The sequence below is a fragment of the Adelges cooleyi genome, unplaced genomic scaffold (genome assembly GCF_023614345.1).
Source record: "Adelges cooleyi isolate 19-005CV unplaced genomic scaffold, UGA_ACOO_1.1 ACOO_flye_CR_arks_rails_tigmint_CR_PRNA_574, whole genome shotgun sequence".
Classification (NCBI taxonomy): domain Eukaryota; kingdom Metazoa; phylum Arthropoda; class Insecta; order Hemiptera; family Adelgidae; genus Adelges; species Adelges cooleyi.
Genome location: NW_026096268.1, coordinates 7,841,710 through 7,857,325, shown reverse-complemented (window position 1 = coordinate 7,857,325; position 15,616 = coordinate 7,841,710). Strand labels below are relative to the sequence as shown.

The 15,616-nt window shown below is 31.8% G+C and overlaps 2 protein-coding genes across 2 annotated transcripts; both read right to left on the bottom strand.

The window, feature by feature from the left end:
- Nucleotides 1-54: 54 nt before the first annotated feature.
- LOC126843073 (RYamide receptor-like) lies at nt 55-14,665 on the bottom strand. Its single transcript, XM_050580381.1, has 4 exons — nt 13,577-14,665; nt 2,069-2,484; nt 1,826-2,011; nt 55-330 (listed from the first exon to the last, which is right to left on the bottom strand). Exons 2-4 carry the CDS (start codon nt 2,453-2,455, stop codon nt 55-57), a joined length of 849 nt encoding a protein of 282 aa, XP_050436338.1. The 5' UTR covers nt 2,456-2,484; nt 13,577-14,665.
- LOC126843608 (RYamide receptor-like) lies at nt 5,009-13,404 on the bottom strand. The gene is made up of 6 exons (XM_050581237.1): nt 13,277-13,404; nt 8,991-9,406; nt 8,296-8,481; nt 7,324-7,533; nt 7,182-7,250; nt 5,009-6,259 (listed from the first exon to the last, which is right to left on the bottom strand). Exons 2-6 carry the CDS (start codon nt 9,375-9,377, stop codon nt 5,933-5,935), a joined length of 1,179 nt encoding a protein of 392 aa, XP_050437194.1. The 5' UTR covers nt 9,378-9,406; nt 13,277-13,404; the 3' UTR covers nt 5,009-5,932.
- Nucleotides 14,666-15,616: the final 951 nt, after the last annotated feature.

The window sequence follows — 15,616 nt, the reverse complement described above, 5'->3', positions numbered from 1 at the left end:
AAAAAAGCAAGTGACCCAAAATGGTTATCCACAATGACGATGCTACTTAATTTATTATCTTCGGGATGAACTTCTGTCCGACTGACAGTGTTTTGCCTGCAACGGGATGGCTTCGGCCACACTGGTGTTTACCCTGCAAAGGCACCTTCCAAGCAAAGGCATTTTTCGCAGCAAGGGCACGAGTTCTTTCCGGAATTCGTTGTTCATACAACAATAGATAACAGGATTGTGACAAGTATGCGACATGCCCAGCCAGTACAGCATGAAGCAAAAAGGAGCTCGGTGATCCCACGTGCTCATCGAAACTATAGGTTTGTAAGACGTAGTACTCTGGAAAAGCATAGCAAAAAACAAATCCAACAGTCTTAAGCTATGCAGTGGTAAAATAACGTTAAAAATAGTTATTTTCTACGCTCCACACGAAAAACATTGAATCATGGATTTGTTTCGGTTCATCTGTTATCACTTATATCTTATCATTTTTCTCTCATCACCACGTATATATAAATAATAAACTAGATTGTAACTAGTGATAAGAATGGGAGTAGGCTTCGACCATTTCATGTAATAAGGTTCTAACTCCCACAAATATGGCGGAAAATGGCAACTTTAATTATCTCTATTGACGATTGTACACAAAGCAATCTAGTTTATTAAATAAATCTGTAATTATCACTTGTCTCTTACCTGTTATCACTTATTTCTTATCAGTTTGGCATTATTTTGGCGGGAGAAATGTTAAAATTAAAAAAATAATATGAAAATGTAATTTATTTAAACAGTAATAGTTATTTATTGTACTAGCAAAAGTAATAGCAGGTTTACTTACGGCTAGAACGCTGAACGGCAACCAACAAATTATAAATGCTAAAACTACGATAAACATAATTTTCGTTATCTGCAAAATTATTGAAAATAAAAATAAAAAATCAATCGTCCGTTAATTATTTTATCGGCAGTTGATAATTATTTCATTCGGTCAGACGTTACTTTTATTTTCGATCTCACTATTGTCAGGTCTCTTAAATTCTGTGCTTCGCCGGGAGTCGTTTTACGCCACAAAACCACTCCAATGCTGATGTATGTGAATAAGAGTACCAGGGTCGATATACCTGAGTGGATCAATCCCAATGTATCTATATATAACTTTTTAAGTTTTCTGTCCGAAAACGTTGAATAACAAATGTACAAGTCGCATTTCTGAAAAAAATTATACCTCAAATAAGTGTCACCGAAATATTATCAACCTACGAGTTATGACCGCTATTGTCCGTTTTTATGGAGATTCTTTTCTTTAAATAGACAAGTAAATATTGTACATATTAATTATTCAATACAATTTTATTTTACAATAAACGTAAAATTATCAACGCCATACGAAAAATCCATTTTTGATATGCGGGAAATAAAAAACAATGTTAATTGTTCCAATCGGCTCATCAGATTTTGTGCTAAAACTACAAACATAGAAACATGATAATGTTTAAACATATGTACACCCAATGTGCTAACACAAACGGCAACATCTAAACATCCATTAATGTGTTGATTCCAATCGAAAATCGTTATTATTTTAACTATAATGTCTAATGAGTTAAAAGCAATTTGCGTTAATGACACACATGTTCTATGTAAACACTAAAAAAAAAATTCATTAAAAAATCTTAAATTCAAAAAGAACTAGTAAGTTTTTTTAAATTTTCTCAAAATGAAATAAAAGTGATAAGGACCCCTTTTGCACAAGCCAAATCAAACGTATCCGCCCAAATTAGTCTACCTCAACACCGGTTATCCGTTAATTGTATAAATCTTAATAGCATATTACCTTATACCAAATAGACGGCTGTTGCAGTCCGTTGGCAAACAGGAAAGGGACTGAGGTAACCGCCGACAATGTCCAAACCAAAAATATTATAGACTTGCCGTTTTGCTTACTTGCTCGTGTCTTCAAAGGCCAGATTACTGCTACATATCTGTTTATACTGATAGCGACCATCGTATAAGTACTGACCTAAGGAAATACAACATTAACATTTGATTATTTGACAAAAGAGTCAATCCAGCTCACCTGAATGACGACCGTATTCAAATAGGAGTAAACGTCACAGAGAGCTTCGCCAAAAGGCCAGTAGTTCATGAAAATGACGTTTACCAAGTATGGAAAGTAGAACAACGGTATGATCATATCGCTAATGGCTATGTTCAGGATTAACGTGTTGATGACGGATATCGTTTGTGTGGAAGATGTGATCACAATGCAAACCAGACCGTTGCCGACGAGCGCAGTGACTATGACGAGCATACCTATCGCAAAGGCTATGGATTTGAACACAACCGAGCCAAGTGTTTCCTCGTATGGTTTCATTTGGCACGAAATGTCCGTTACAATGTCAGAAACGTTCCAAGAGCTCACTTCGTCAATACTGGAAACGTTCACGACTTCTGGCATGATCATTTCTGTTTTTCCCCAAAGTGTTACACCAACTGAAAAATTAAAAGAAAAAAAATGTTCACACGAAAAAACCGAATTTATTGTATTATTTATGTTTTAAATATACAGGGCGATTGGTTAACTTTGACCCAGACAATAACTTAGAACATATTGGACTAATTAAAATTATTATTTTCTTTTCATATTTTTTTAGGTAACAGTTTACCCTAAATAGTAATCCTAATATTATACGTTGCATACCTAAATGTATATACCGTCGATGATTTGTTTTTGAATTTGACCTAAATTACTTTCGGCTCGAAGAAACCTTACAGCGCCGACAAGTTACATTAATTAATGCGACATTCTTTAATTTTATTTTTTTCTCGATGGTGCGCCGTCAAGCAGCTAAGAATTTAAAGCTGTCCGAGGCAAAAATGTAAAATCTTATATTTTTTATGATATTGACGGGATTATAATTATTATTTTAAACACAAAAGCCAAAATATGTAATGAACCTGTTTATACAAATTGTCATCAGATAAATAATAATTCTATGAATACAGTCATTATAAGCAGACAACCGGGCCAAGTAAATATAACTATCACATTATTAATATGTCGCTATGAATAATGTATAAACAATTGACTTACTGTGAGTGTGAATGCTTTATCTATGACCGGGTCAACTCTAATACAGGTAAATCCATCCTTGTTAGTAATACGATAGGTAGTGTTTCTCGCACACTTTATTATAATTTATTGTATAAAAATATCGATCAAATTTAATTTAAAAATCACCAAGTATATTTTGTACTTGGTTAACAAGACCATAAAAAAACAGAGTATTTCTCGTCGTTACAATGTCAGGTGAGGACTGCTTTTTCGTGTATTTTTCCCTTGTCAGTTCGTCCGGCCTTTGCAAGTTGCCCCAAAAGCTATTGGCACATTTCTGCGTTTGCGCATGACACCTAAATCGTACATCATTTGAGTAGTGTTGTTTTAGGTTCATTAACAAATACTACAATCTACGAGCAAAACATACATTTATTCGGATAACCAAAATAATTAACATATCTATGGTCATTTACAGAAAACTCTTACAGAAAACTAGAATGTTGAGTTATAAAAAATATTTACAAATTTTCACTTCACAGAATATTATATTTTTCTTTGAACAAAAAAAAAAAATTTGAACAAACTAACAACATAATTAGTATCAATTTTTACTCAATAGAATAATATTTTTTGTATGAATAATTTTTTATTTAAACAAAAAAATATTCGAATAATTCCCAATTCTGGTTCAGGTCTCATTTTGGTTGTGCAAAAGTCAAAATATCTGAGTTTTAATTTTGCTTGAAATTAGTACTGATATTTTATGAATACTTTAACTTTTCATATACTATATTTTATATTGCATGCAGATAGTGAGGAGCTGTACATTGTTAGTTTCTAAGCTAATGTCTTACCTAATTACACACAATTAATTATACTTGTAATTATAATGTAAATACATGTTCACCTAACACTGGAAACCCTAAAGAAATTATTCTAAACGGTCGATTATTATTACTATTATAGCTTGTATAAAAAAATCAACGTTTTATTGCTACCGAGGTAATTAATTGCTTAGCTGAAAAGTGTGTCAGTTTTCCTGAAGGAATTGTTCTCCACTTTGAAACGAAAGTGATAAATGATTTCATATTTTTGCTTTAGTGCTGTACTACTATTTCTGATCTCATTGCAAATACTCTTCAGTTTATTACATTGCATTGGCCACCGTTAATTGAAATTTGTTTTTTTTAAATTAAATGTGAATCTTTGTATTCTGCAAATCCGCTATTATTATTATTATATTAGAAATTCTCGCGAGTTTAACAAAATAAACCTTTGTTCGCATTTAATAATGTGTTTGTCACATTTACACGGCAATTTCGCTAATGCATATTTTCTCGTCTACCTACTATAATTCAGTTAGTACCTTAATTCAGTTAGTACACACGGTCGAGAATAAAGTAGAAGAAACACACAAACGCATCGGCATAACACAATTATTGTCCGGTTTCTGTTAGCTGATTATATTCTTATAAGGTACAGCATGACAACTATTTTAAGCCCATGATGTCGGTGGTCCTTCGAACCGGATACGCAGACCAGTGTATGGACTTATTCGTCGGAAATAGTAAAAACATAAAATTGAATAAACGACAAAAAAGAAGAAATAATCTGTAAAAATAATAATTGTATTTTGTGTTGTAAAATCGACTTGCCACTGACCGCAGATGAAATATTGAATGAAGCAAAGATACTCTGACATGACAATTAGGAAAATATGTAAAATTCCTTTCTGTACAACGTATGACACAGCAATATTTTTAAACTTACAATATGTTATAGTAACATTATAATTTGATACATTTACAACCAAACGTGTGGAAACAACATAGATGTAATTTATTTTATTTTAATTTAAAAAATCAGTGATGCATTATTTATTTTTTAAACTATACACTTATACACTTCTTTAAAATTTCATAAATGAATAAAAAAAAAAAATCAGTTAAAAACAAAAAAAAAATGACTGTGTATCAAACAATATTCATAAGTAGATAATAATATATTATAAATACACATCGGTGATTATTATTTGCATGTTTCAAATATTATTAACGGCTACAACTTGGCCGTTCATGGTCTGATTGATAAAAATAAAATATAGTAATAAAGTACTACAGTTGTGGTCGTGAAGGTTTCTATTAAAAATATATATATAAATATCAGTTTAACACGACCACCGACAAAATACTTAAATACTTCACTAATCTCTGTGACTATCACAGTTAATAAAGGATTTTTACAAATGAAGAGGGGTCAGTGGATTAAAGGTGTTCAATGACATATTTTCAAAAAAGCATTTTATTGCATGAGACTAAAATTATTATAGTGTAATAAAAGCATTATAGAGCATCCCTAGACCTATATTTTTCCTCTTATAAGTTATTCCATATATTGAACATCAAACAAGTTCCAAAGCTTTTTAGTATTAATACCTTTATCCACTGATCCCTTCAAATATGATATTTCTTACATTACTCCGCCAAAGCGTGCGTTTTTAATAAACACAGGGTGAATTTTGTATCGTGGGCCACACAATATCTCACTGGGTTTAAAAAATATATATTATAAGTTGGGAAGGGTGTTAAAACGAAAAAAAAAATTGTGAAAAATTGAGATCATACTGTATAAAAACATTATGAAAAAAAAAAATGTAATCTCTTAGTAAACCCTATGAGATATTGAGTGGTTCACGATAAAATAATTAACCTGTATATTTATAATATTTTGATGATTGTTTAATTGTCTTAGGAACTATATCTCACTGGAATCGATATTAATAGTGTACAACAATTTTACAACATCACAGACGGTTTTCGAAATGCCAATCGAATATTCCAAACACTGTTTTAAATTAAACAAAACAAAAACAAAACATTTTTTTTAGAAGACTCGAAATGGTAAATCCACAGGAACAGTGGCCACGCTGCTCGGTTGTCCTCGCGATGAACTCCTGTCGGACTGACAATGATTCGCCTGCAACGGCATGGCTTCGGCTGCACTCGTGTTTACCCTACAAAGGCACCTTCCGAGCAATGGATTTTTTCGCAGCAAGCGCACGAGTTCTTTCCGGAATTCGTTGTTCATACAACAATAGATAATAGGATTGTGACAAGTATGCGACATGCCCAGCCAGTACAGCATGAAGCAAAAAGGAGCTCTGTGATCCCACGTGTTCATCGAAACTATCGGTTCGTACGGCGTAGTATTCTGAAAAGAACGCATTACAATAGTGAAAAATGTGTATATTTATTTACAAAAAGGTGATCCGTCTGATGCAAGACACCTCTGTCTGTGTTCTCGGAAAATATCTATATTTCTATCCACCGTTTAACGGGAAATCGCTGCGCTATAAGGGATGAAGATTAAAATTTCTATTGAAAATATATAGTAAATTAAATACTACTAGTCTAGGAAAATAATAATTTTCTTAAAATATTCACATTTTCCGAGAAAATTAATGTAAGACATCAGATGGTTCATACTGTGTATACTTTAATATATTTATAATATGTTGACTGTAACAAATATAAGTGAACGAGAAAGGTCTTTTTGAAATATTTCCACATCCCCTAAAGCATATATCCAACCCGAACGCTTTATGGAATGCAATATTCATGTTTTGGCATTTTAGTTGGCGAAATTTAATTAAATAGCCAGTAACAACAACAGCTATGGAAAATGAAAAGATTATACCTGATATTTTAAACGAATAATCTATTATGTGTTCGTCAATTCTCAGTTGAATAAATATGAATTATTCGAATAAATAAATGATTTGAGTGAATAAAATACAATAAAATAATTATACAACTTTTTTAAAGTATTTTTCCTATAATTTTATGATTAACCTATTTTTTTAAAACATTTTTTTACTCAGTTTGGCTTGGTTTTTAACTTAACGTTTAAAAAGGTCATATTTTATGCGAACCCGTAAAATATATCAGTACTATAAACCAAAATGCAATTTATTTCGGCACTAATATAGCCAGCAGTTTAAACGAAAATTTTTTTATATTGTTCTTGCACAATTGAAAAAATAGAGTCGACCGAAATGTTATGCTTAATTAAGAGGTTGTCTAAAAATGTTTATTTTTTTTTATTTTGTTGCAAACTCAACACGTTTACTTACGAACAGAATGCTGAACGGCAACCAACAAATTATGAATGCCAACACAACGATAAGCATAATTTTCGTCATCTGCAAAAATCAATCGACCGATAGTGTCATTGGCAATTAACAATAATTATTATTTCATTCGGTCAGAGGTTACTTTTATTTTCGATCTCACTATTGTCAGGTCTCTTAAGTTCTGTGCTTCGCCGGGAGTCGTTTGACGCCACAGAACCACTCCAATGCTGATGTATGTGAACAAAAGCACCGCCGTCGGTATACAAGTGTGCAGCACGCCCAATGTGTCGATGTACAACTTCTTAAGTTTTCTGTTCGAAAAAGTCGCATTACAAATGTACAAGTCGCATTTCTGGAAAATAATATTAAGAGCAATCGAATAAGTGTCACTCATATTACTATTGTCATCATCATCGAGCTAACGAGCCTTTAAGGTCCAACGCTGCCATTATGAGATATTACTACATTGTCTTTGATATTTTCGAACCACCTCAATTAATTCTCTGCCTTTGATATTTCTTCGTGTAGCAATTTTATAAACGAGAAGTCGTACCTTAATCCCTAAAATTTCATCTAAAAAGCGAAATAAGGAAATACAGTTTCCACTCCTTTTGGTAGAAAGGGCTTACAATGTATGTTTGGTTGGTCAACGATGATACTATGAATACTAAAGAATATATTCCATATAAGTTGGAACTAATTTGGAAATGAAACTGTACAACGATTTTTGCCGGCAAACGACTTCAATTTCGTCAGCTTAATGTGCCCAAACCGGAATTTGAGTTTTGTTTCATCGAACTGGCGCAAAGTTGCTTTGAAATAAAAAAAAAACTAAAAGATTTCCGGCCTTTAAGACTTCCTCCGAACATTTTTCAAGCAAACGACATCCGCCTTAACGACCTAGTCGACGTTCATCGTTGGACCGATAAAACATAAACATCAATGAACTTAAAATTGGTCATCATAGTTGCATCATATACTTACTACCTGCTTTTTAAATCCTACTTAACAGATCCGTTTTGGCTCACTGGCCGATATTGTAAAATTTAAGTCAATTTGTTGCAAAGGGTTCGTAGGTTTTTTTTTTAATCTATAAATCTTCAAGCACTATTACCTTATACCAAACAAACGGTTGTTGCAATCCGTTAGCGATCAGATACGGGAACGAGGTAACCGCCGACAATGTCCAAACCAAATAGATTATCGACTTGACGTTGTGCTTGCTCGCTCGCGTCTTCAAAGGCCACATAACTGCCACGTACCTGTTTATACTGATGGCGACCATTGTGTAGGTACTGACCTAAAGAAACATATTAACATTTGACAAGTGAGTCAATATATGAATAATAATTAAAACGCCTAAATTAGGTGTCACTTGCAACTCACGACATTCTACAGAGAACATTGCACTCTAGTTAGATAATAATTAATTAAAACCCTTTAACGAACTGTCAATTCTCATCTGTCTTCAGTTGTGTCAGTGGTTTATTTTATTAGGTATCACTTGACCGAGTTGAATAGGCAATTGTTGACAAAGGCAAACTCCTGTCGGGTATTTAATAAGGGACATCCGACGAGGTTTGTGCCTTTGGAGATTACAAATGATTTATTTTACTACCCTTATAGCACATAACAAACGTTGGATGGTTTAAACTTAGGGCGTTTAGGCAACTCTTTGGGTACGTTTTTTGATATTGTTTGAGACAATTATTACTTGACAAATTCTTCGATTTCCCAGTTAATTCAACGGTTCGTTGCAGTCACACTATTAAACTATATAATATATAGGTACGTTTGAATGGAACTCACCTGAATGACTAACGTATTCAAATAAGTGTAAATACAGCAAAGAGCTTCGCCAAAAGGCCAGTAGTTCATGAAAATGACGTTTACCAAGTATGGAAAGTAGAACAACGATATGATCATATCGCTAATGGCTATGTTCAGGATTAACGTGTTGATGACGGATATCGTTTGTGTGGAAGATGTGATCACAATGCAAACCAGACCGTTGCCGACGAGCGCAGTGACTATGACGAGCATACCTATCGCAAAGGCTATGGATTTGAACACAACCGAGCCAAGTGTTTCCTCGTATGGTTTCATTTGGCACGAAATGTCCGTTACAATGTCAGAAACGTTCCAAGAGCTCACTTCGTCAATACTGGAAACGTTCACGACTTCTGGCATGATCATTTCTGTTTTTCCCCAAAGTGTTACACCAACTGAAAAATTAAAAGAAAAAAAAAATGTTCACACGAAAACACCGAATTTATTGTGTTATTTATGTTTTAAATATTATATAGGGCGATTGGTTAACTATGGTCCATTCAATATTTTAGAACATATTTGAATACTTAAAAATGGTCTTTTTTCAGACTTTTATAGGTAACGGTTTACTCTAAATAGTAAACTGAGAAGGTATTGTTTTTACAATGATTTGTCTTTTTTTTTTGTCTGTACCCACGATATCTTTTAAATCGCTGAAACGATTTCTTTCCCACTGTGCTGGTTTATATTGTGCTTGGTTATTGGACCTACGGCTACCCACAGATTCGCATCGAAGCATATATTTAAAAGAGATTTTATCATTTCTCCCCAATCGCTCTGTGTTATTTTTTTACAATGTCAAACACCTACCGTTAAATTATTACTATTATAATGTAGTCAAATCAAAGCGTTATTTCGATTATCGTTACTCGCGCCGTTCTCCTACTTAAATATGTCTATTAAATTTCAATTGTGCTTCAACTTTTATTGCTTCATTGTATAATTTATTATCCGTCGGCTGTCGACTCTTGAATCTTTAATATACCCTAACGCGTTTCTATACCTAACCGTACATTATGCATACCGCCGTTGGTTTGTTTTTGAATATAACTTTACAGCGCCGACAAAATAAATTAATGAATGAGACATTTTTTGTAGGATATGCTTATTTTTGCGGTAGTGCACCGTCAATCAGCTAAGAAATTAAAGCTGTCCGTGGCAAAGATGTAAATAAATAATTTACTGGGTTTTCGAACGGCGAATCAAATATATATTTTAATTTTTCATCCGATAATAAAATTAAAATAAAAATACTAAAATTTCCCTAGCGTCGTAATATTGAGTTATCAATTTCACTGTTCACTAAGTCCACTTTTGAACTGGGGCTATAAATCATTAGATTTGTTTTTAAATGGGATTACAACTCATGGACACCATATTTCATCAACTTTATAAGTATGAATTCGGCCGTCGGCTTATCTTTACTCGCCATACTTCTTGATCGATCACCGTTCATCAGCTACTCGACGTTTTCGATTCAGCTAATTTCCTTTTTTTATTCTGCGATTAAAGAATAAAAATAAAGGTAAAAATACTAAACTAGGTATACGTTAATTTTAAAAAATGAAAATTGATGAATTTTTTCCTAAAACCGTCGTTAAACATAAGTAGTGCATATTTTTTCTAATAAAACTTTTTGTACCTCTTCCCTTTTAATGTAATAGAATAAATTAACATAAATTAATCTAGTCTTTTTGTTACACGGCCAATAGGTTGAGTTTATCCAATCTATTTTTATCACACAATATCATTTGTTTATATACTTTTTGTTTCCTCAACCACGTGGTAAAATCTTATTAAACTTCTTTGCGTTTTTAACGCCGATAGGATTTTTTTTTTTGTCAAATTATTATTCATATTTTTTGGTGTATATTATTCAAATAACTTATCCAAGGCCGTATTGTCATTAATTTTCCTTTTCCCGTCGCGCCTATTATAACTTCAAACGTGTGAAAATAATAAAAAATAAACACATTAAAATGGGTTTAAGCCTTTTGATTATCTCTGGTTTTATTACATTATTATTTGTTTTACATTCATCTGTACGTGACCGGCTTCACGTGGGATACACGTGGCATATATTTTATTTTCATTCCCGTTTTAGACCCTCCACATTCACTTCACTGACTTTCATTCACAACTTTAGTCATGTTAAGCAGACACTGTTTTTGTGAATATCCAGAGAAAATCCGTATTCACCCCAAACCACCCATCTGGCAATTTCTAGATCGATTTAAATTTGTATAACGTTATAACATTTTAGTCTCGTTGGTTTTATATATAACTTCTGTTACACTTGTTGACCTGGAACAAAAGTTTGTAACGGCTTCTTTATCGAAATTTAAGTAATACATCTTATTGTATAACGTATTATCTTTAAAAAAAAAATTTTAAAAATAGTAAATGAAAAAGGGAATCTGTCTGAATAGATATATAAATCATAAAAAATGTGACATGTATGTCCTCCTGGCCTTTTCAAAGCATACAATAGCCTTACACGACCATTTTATGAGAGAATAGATTAAATTAGATTTAATAATTTACGTTCATTATGCGTTTACTTTTGGTAGCGATGAAATTCAACCTTTAATATAAAAAAAAAACACATACAAAAGGAGTACACAAAGCAAGCTTGTAAAGTAGTCTATACAATATTTTCTTAATATAATTTGCTTACATATTTAATAGCATGACAGTAACATGAAGAAATAATAAAACAAAATTAGTGGTATACACAAAATGAGGAACCCAGCAATAATTATAATTTAATGGTGGAACATAAAACGAGAGTTAATGAAGAGATTTGAATAAGAAAAGTGAGGAAAGAAGGTGCGTCTACATGGGAAAATGAGAAGCATAGTTTATAATAAGATGTTCAAATTTGTTTTTCTATATACAGCTGTAGCCGTGCTTTACATTGCTTTCCCAAGACGGTCAATGTAACATCTAATTTCACATAATATCAACAAGAATAGTACAGTATCACCAAGTACCTAAAGAGAAGTTTAAATAAAGTATAATTATTTTTCTACAATATTTTTTTGTCATTAAAAAAACAATTATTAACGTGCGAGTGTGTATTTTGATAATTTCAAGTATTCGAAAACCGATTTATAATATATATATATATATAATATAAGGATAACACGTACATAACTTAAAAGAATTTGTAAGGGGTTTTTTTTATTTGATGAGAGCCATATACATGAAACACAGTGTACACATATACATAATATTATATATAATATACGTTTGTAATTATTTATAAATGTAAATGGTGCAATAATGAAACGCTCACACGTGAGAATTCCTTCCCCCCCCCCACTATGGGGGAAATTTTTTATGGAAAAAAACAGTCGTTAAAGCGATACAATCGCAAACGAATTATCACCAAACGGTTTATGGGTACTTAAAATTGTATAACAACACATTATAAATAATATTTTATCCATATTGTTATGTTCAGGCCGAATATTTAATTTAAGTTAAAAACTGCTGTACGAATAAACTATATTGACCATTTTTGCTGACTTTTTGTGGGTAGACTTTTTAAAACATTTTTATAACATTTTTATTAGAAAAAAAAATTGGAATTGGAGTTGGAAGTCGCTACAGATAGAGAAGGATACAGGAACATTGTATAATTAAACCAATCTACGGATTGACAAAAAAAAAACAAAAAAGGACTTTTAATAAAACATTTTTGATAAAACAATTGCTTATATTAAATTATTTGTATAATTAAAATATTTTTATTCTGGCAAAGACCTGATTTTTTTTCGACTGTTCGACATCGAATAAAAATTAAGTTTACTAAAAACTTGTGTATGGTTCGGGGAAGTGTTTTTCGACAGTAAATAACAACATAATATAATACTGTAAACATAAATCTGATAAGTTACAAGTATTGTGAAATGTAGTTTGCTTAAAAACATTTTTTGTATTTAGATACTTCAATTACGATATGGAAAACCGGTAATCGATTTGTGATTTAAAATTGAATCGATTTGGTTATAATAATATTACACGAGTGAAAAAGGTTGTAAGTTTAAAATAACAGTGGGATGACATTCTCTGAGTTGTTAGGTAAAAACACTGCTGGACAAAATCCAAGCAGATCAGAGCTCGGCTTAGGAATTATTGAAAATCTCAAGTATTTATATGGCACCTTTAATTAAAAATATAATCTATTAACATTCGAACCACAACCATGTCTTGTAGATGAACAGTTGGTGATAGACATAATTATGCATAAGTATACTTACTGTAACGATCCGGTCTAAGATTGTGGCAACTGTATTGCTTGCCATACTTGTCTAACACAACAAACGGACAAGACGGTAGGTATTGTAAACACACTGTTTTGTGATAGACTTTATGCACTTGTTGCACATAATATTATTGACTGTATAAATCACTGTGTATTAGAAAAACGGAACAGCGCATAATCCAAAACAAACAAACGACGGCTCTCATCGTTCCGGTGTCACGTGAAGACTGATTATTTTTCATTCCCCGCACGTTTCACCCAAGGCCGGTACTTCACAAACTATACTGGTACTTACATATCACTGTATTATGGGTTTGCGCAGGACCGCTAATTCGTTGAGGGTACAATAGCGAGTTACATCTAAAAATCGTTCGGATAAAACCATTTTTGTTTGTTGTCAGCTCTGAATTGATAGCTTTGAACTTCTAAAGTCATCTGTCAATATTAAAATATAAGCATTGTACGAGCAATATCTCATCTTGCCACAATGCTATTCGATCACTGTAATTTATTTTAATATTTAAAGTGTTGTACATTTTGGATAATTGGGGAAAAACACCTTAATGGTTAGAATTTATTAAAAGACAAAAAAAAAATAATCGACCACAACTCTTCTTCAATGGGTTTGCACTATCCTATAGTGGCTATAGGATATCGTTAAAGATAGATATAGCCCAATAAGTCTTCCCTGCGATTAAAATGATTACTTCTGTAGCGGATGAAGTAAAGATAATAATAATTAAAAGATAGAGTACAAAAATTTGAAGTATTTTTTTGTGTTCAGCTTTCTGAGATAAAATGTAATCTAAAATGTTTCCGAAATATTATAACTGAACATTATTTTAAAAAATAAATATTTTTAGATTCGACGACTCAGTTACAACAATGAGTTTAGTAATTAAACATCAGTAATAGAAAACTTTCATAAATTCTATGACTATAGCTATTTATACTCGTATTACCCACACCGAAGAGAACTGTTTCAGTGACAATTTAACGTCTCTTTTGGTTGAACTTGCCAGATAAGACAACTCAGCACCAGAGTGTACGTATAATTAGTTTATATTCTGTAACACATGTATTATACTACTAAAGATATCCTGAGGGATTTGTAACTGGCTAGCCTGTTTTTACATTAGACGGCCCCCCAAAAGCTTTTGTCGTTTGACCCACGCCGAAAGATATGTCCGCAAAACAAGGATGAGTACATAGTTAATTGTATCAAAATATATTGTTGTAACTGTGTCAAAATTAACCAACAATAATAAATTTAAGTGTTATACAATGTACTCAATGTAAAGTACTATGTAATATAATAGTGTAATATAATGTATTATTACACTGCTAATATAAATTTGTATTTCATTTTCGATTACCAGAAGTCTTTTGGGAGTTCTGGGATAATTTTTTATTTTTTATTTTCGATTTCAAAACCTAGTGGATTACTTAGAATAAATCAACGATAAGTTTCAAGATAAAAAAGGTAGGTAACGCGGGCTGCATGTCGAACTTCTATCGAAAACTGACAGGCCGCCAATATAATAAATGTTATAAGCCCTGCTCTAAAAGACATGCCTCGGTCCTGCCTTGAGTCGATAATTTTTTTTAGTAAGCAATCTATGCGAAACACTAAAACAATTTAAAAGCTAATTACAAAGTGCCAGCAAATCAATCAGAAATTCGATTTTCAAAAGTAAAAGCATGGTTATTGTTTTCTGCAAAATAAAATCTCAGACTCTAAAAACGAGCTTAGATGTGATAGCGCTGCCAATTGATAAAAAAACCAAAGAGAAAGTAAAAGTTTGGTCAATACAGGACAATTATATGTATAGATTTTTACTTAATAATTAGTTTATTTCGAATACAAGTAAAGGGACCTTTGTAGAAAGAAAAGAGAAGTTCGTTTATAATTTGTGTTGTCAAAGTTAATTCGTTCACTTATTTTGCAAATTAAAAAGAAAAATTAAACAGTTTAGAGTCTAAATAATAGATTGGATTAAAATAAGTAAAATATTATCGACATAATGAATGTACCGTTAAAACGTTTATAATGAAAGTAATGTCATGATATTAAAAGATTACAAATTTAAATACTTTGAAAAAGCATTTTGATCAATGTTTACCATTAAAAACCATTTATAAATATAAGTTATAATATATATATATCTGTATTCGATTTAACTACAATCAATTAGTGTGATACAATTTAAATGTATTATACAAAAAACATTTTTGTTTAGAAGTACAAAAAGTTAATAGTTTGTTTGGAATTATTTAGCCTATTAAACATAGGCCATAGTAGCTATGGCTCGCTAATAATGTATCCATAGTATGT

Coding starts and splice junctions, on each gene's coding strand:
- LOC126843073 (XM_050580381.1), bottom strand. CDS start 2,455: ATGATCATGCCAGAAGTCGTGAACGTTTCCAGTATTGACGAAGTGAGC. Junction 2,012..2,068: donor TGAATACGGTCGTCATTCAG/GTGAGCTGGATT, acceptor GTATTTCCTTAG/GTCAGTACTTATACGATGGT. Junction 331..1,825: donor AGCCGTCTATTTGGTATAAG/GTAATATGCTAT, acceptor ATGCTTTTCCAG/AGTACTACGTCTTACAAACC.
- LOC126843608 (XM_050581237.1), bottom strand. CDS start 9,377: ATGATCATGCCAGAAGTCGTGAACGTTTCCAGTATTGACGAAGTGAGC. Junction 7,251..7,323: donor TAGTGAGATCGAAAATAAAA/GTAACCTCTGAC, acceptor TGATTTTTGCAG/ATGACGAAAATTATGCTTAT. Junction 6,260..7,181: donor TGCCGTTCAGCATTCTGTTC/GTAAGTAAACGT, acceptor CGTTCTTTTCAG/AATACTACGCCGTACGAACC.